At 35.2% G+C, this 3826-nt stretch overlaps 1 protein-coding gene across 1 annotated transcript; it reads right to left on the reverse strand.

Annotated features, from left to right (window-relative positions):
• Positions 1-805: 805 nt before the first annotated feature.
• LOC133179463 (proton channel OtopLc-like) lies at positions 806-2489 on the reverse strand. The gene has a single exon (XM_061314223.1). It carries the CDS (start codon positions 2456-2458, stop codon positions 845-847), a length of 1614 nt encoding a protein of 537 aa, XP_061170207.1. The 5' UTR covers positions 2459-2489; the 3' UTR covers positions 806-844.
• Between the last annotated feature and the right edge of the window lie 1337 nt (positions 2490-3826).

Genomic DNA, 3826 nt, shown 5'->3' on the forward strand with positions numbered 1-3826 from the left:
ATCCGGAGAAGGAATTTACACAGATATGTCTTTGATCTTTGATGTACAAATTGGTTCAAGGTCACTGCCCTCTACTCACGAGCACTTCATGGATGAAGAATGAGCCAGAATGGGTTAAGGCAAGAGAAAAAATGCTACCGATTAGGGTTTAACACCATTTTCCAACTTTATGGGTACAGTTTGAACAGAATAGGCCTAGGGAAGAGAAAATATGCTGTAAACAAGGATTTTTCACAGAGATGCATTTTGACCTATGATCTACAAAATTGATTCAAGATAATTGCACACCCTTTACCGAAAGGCACTCTGTGGATGAAACAAGAGGAGAGACAATATGTTCTTGACAAATGATATTGGACGGACATCTAGACGAGAGGACCGACATACTGTTCACAAAAGGGCACCTGCAGAGCTTGTCCAAAGTTTAATGCGTTTCCGCGAGGAGAGGGGGAGAGGAAGGGGTTAATGGGATATGTCTTAGATTAAAGCATCTGGAATTTTCCCTCCAAATAAAATCTACTTTGTTCAGACGTCAACATAAAGTGAGCAAAACTCTGAAGAGTAATTTTGAGCAAGGTATGGATGTTAGTATCATGTAACAGACTTATTGCAGTCCTAGCATGCATCCCGTCATGGAAGTTCATCATAAAGATGTAACATCCAATGAGAATAGCGTTATTTCCTATGTATTTTAAAAACTTAAATAACTCATTAAACGCTGTTGAGATATACATTCGACAAAACTCACAGAAGATATTTACCAAAAAACATTATGAATTGATAATGCTGATGTAATATCTTATGAAATCTGGTATGTGCCGAATTTCTGGAAACAAGCGTAATGTTAGATTTCCTTATCACGAAGAGTGTGCAAAGTTTCGTACTTTCTGTATAACTGATAAATGTCCATTGCAGTGTGGAATCTGTAGAAAATGGTAATAGGAAAAACGACGTCATGTACAGCTCTCCAGTAATAAGTGCCGTAGAACCTGGTCTCCACGGACATGATCCTGGAATTATCCTTCCCCATGTAGCTATTAACTAGCCACATCGTAATATTAATTATGAACAGAACACAATATATTTTATATACCGGTATGCCTTTCGAGAAGGTCTTCAGACGAACCGTGTTGTATGAAGACGACTGAAGAATCAGAACGGTCTGAAGATAGATACAGGTTATCTCAAACAGCTTTTGAACGACTAATGCCGAGGCAACTGCATGAAATTCTGCATGTTTATTCATAAATCCCGCAATTAATCCGAAAGTGCTGTATGCAATGGAACCGGCAGTACAAAGAATTAGGATAAAGCGACTGCTGTTAAACCTGTCCGCATTCATCTCTTCCTCGTACTGTTTATAAAAGAAAAAGTAAGCCAGAAGAATGATTGTAAATAGTTCTACCTTAAATACACACTGTACAATGACCGTGGAAAGCTGGTAATGATATGTGTATGTCTGGACTGCTGAAGCCATGATCACGGTGGTCAGTATTGGAAGACAAAGCATGATACCCACCAGTATACATATATAGACTGAGGAATTTTTCAATGCAAATTGAAGGCTGTGTTCGTTGGTTGATATTCCTTTTGAAACACAAGAATTTAAGCTTTGAACAGAAGCTTGGTTCAGCAGAGGCGTTCTCTCGTTATGAATGGAGAAATTAGAGGTTTCTTTGGCTTTTTCCTCAGATGATATCCACATTCGCAGCATTAACGAAACTGCCAGTAGGCTATATTCTGTTAACGTTGGTTCAATCCAGGGTTCTATTTCCTTTCGAAAGCTGGACAACTCCGACGTCCAGAAGCAATTATTTCGAAAAGTATTAGACTCATTTTTTATTGAAATCAAATTATTATTCAAGAGTGATGCAAAAAGTGTTCTAAACCATCGAATAACATGTGTTAGAATAATAGTTGATATCCCGTAATTTAAAAAGGTTGACGACTTCAGTCTGTACGGGGAATAAGAGCTGATAAATCCAAGCTGTCCTGTATTGAATATTATCTCAAAAATATGTGTTGCAATACTGACTTCCTGATCTCCTGGGAACTGCTCTTTTCCATCTTTTGCTATGCAATCACAATTTATTGCCATGTTAATGGCAGAATTGAGGATGTTTACGATTCCAAAAAGCCACAGGAATATTATTTTCATTCGAATTGTCACATCTTCAGTGTTTTTTTGAATATTTTGTTCGCCATGTTTATGAATTATTACCCATAGAGCATAGGTGAAGATGCCACCTATTGTTGTTAAGATGGCTTCTAAACCCCAAACTACAGGACTGTGGCCAGCAAATCTCTGAACCGTGGAAAACACTATAATAATGACAAGACAAATAGAGCATACGCAGGCTGAAACGACGCCAGAAAAAGTCCGACGACTCCGATATTCTATCGCAATCGGTACGTCCTCGGCAGTTACCATACCTGTGATGCTCGCGAGATCTGCCATTGTTGCTTTTCAAGTTTATCCAATCAACCATCTAAAATATAACTGGATATTTAAATGAGGGTACCGCGAAAATAAAAAAGGTAAATAATCAAAATGTGAGAGCATATAAGATGTAGCAGTATATGTATTTAAAATACTACAGCAAATATTTTAAGAAAAAAAAATATTATACCCATGGAACTCCTCTCTGTACTTTGATTTAATGATAAAAGATTGTTCGCTCCAAAATGTTTTGTAAGTTAACAAGGAAATAAAATGCATGTTCAAGAGGAAGAAGTACCACGTGACTGTGAATTTACAAGACTAAAACAATTCAAAATTAGCTATGGTCTACATTCGTTCAAAAAATATCAACACATCGAGTAGACACAAGATTAATGACCTTACCTTTATTTTGTTATAATTGGTTGGATATACCTTTAACAACCAAACTCTAGAGTGTTGATTAGTACATGTATATATATACATGTATGTTGAAAGAAATTACAGATCAGATTTATAGTATTACATGAACAACTACAAAAAGATTTTTACATGAAGAATTAGTGATATAAATGAGAGGTGTATACAATCATGATTACAAGGGCGAACATCGAGGAAGTTTTTGGGATATTTATTCTTTTCCTCATTCGTATTATGTAATGGTACTTGGAAAAACATGTCTACGTATACTTTTAAAGTTTCCTGATATAAAACCATAATAGTCATGGAGTCCATGAGTAATAAGAACACTTAGACAAAAATAGTATACTCTTGTCCTGACCATATGTAAACCGGAAGTAAGATTTAGATATTTAAAATATTACAGAATTTTACCAATGACTGTTTTTTTGATATAACATTCCATAAAAATTCCCCACATCTGTCTAAGCAAATTGATTATAAACATTCTCAATTTTTTATCAGTTTAAAAGCTCATTTTTTAAAAAATATTATTTAGATTTCATTTCAAATTGAAAAGGTCTTTTCAGTTGACATCCAAACTAGTCTTGTACTATTTCAGTGACTCGAACAAGTGAAGGACAGAGTTGAATTTTGTATTCTTACTCCTGAAATTTAGAAAACGATTTCTAATGTATCACACATCCTCTTTGTTATTTCCATATTTTATCCTGAACACCAAGTAAGCAAACAAAAGATCGACGCAAACAAAAGAAATTCTCAGTAATGGAAAGAGTAAGTCAACTAGTTAGCAGATTCTGGCAGAACTTGAGGACGCTCGATGGAGTAAAAAATAAATGCATTCTCGCTGTGGTTTTAAAAATGATTGTTAGACAGTTTAACCTAATCAATACAAAATTAAAAAAAAACAACAAAACATTCATTTGTACCGAGGGCTTCAATGTTTACTTTCTTTGTTGTAAAATA

The sequence above is a fragment of the Saccostrea echinata genome, unplaced genomic scaffold (assembly GCF_033153115.1).
Source record: "Saccostrea echinata isolate AGI-Se365-2 ecotype Australia unplaced genomic scaffold, CSIRO_AGI_Sech_v1 ptg000001l, whole genome shotgun sequence".
NCBI classification, from domain to species: Eukaryota; Metazoa; Mollusca; class Bivalvia; order Ostreida; family Ostreidae; genus Saccostrea; species Saccostrea echinata.

Excerpts from the sequence above, each read along its gene's own strand:
- LOC133179463 (XM_061314223.1), bottom strand. The coding sequence starts at position 2,458 with ATGGCAGATCTCGCGAGCATCACAGGTATGGTAACTGCCGAGGACGTA.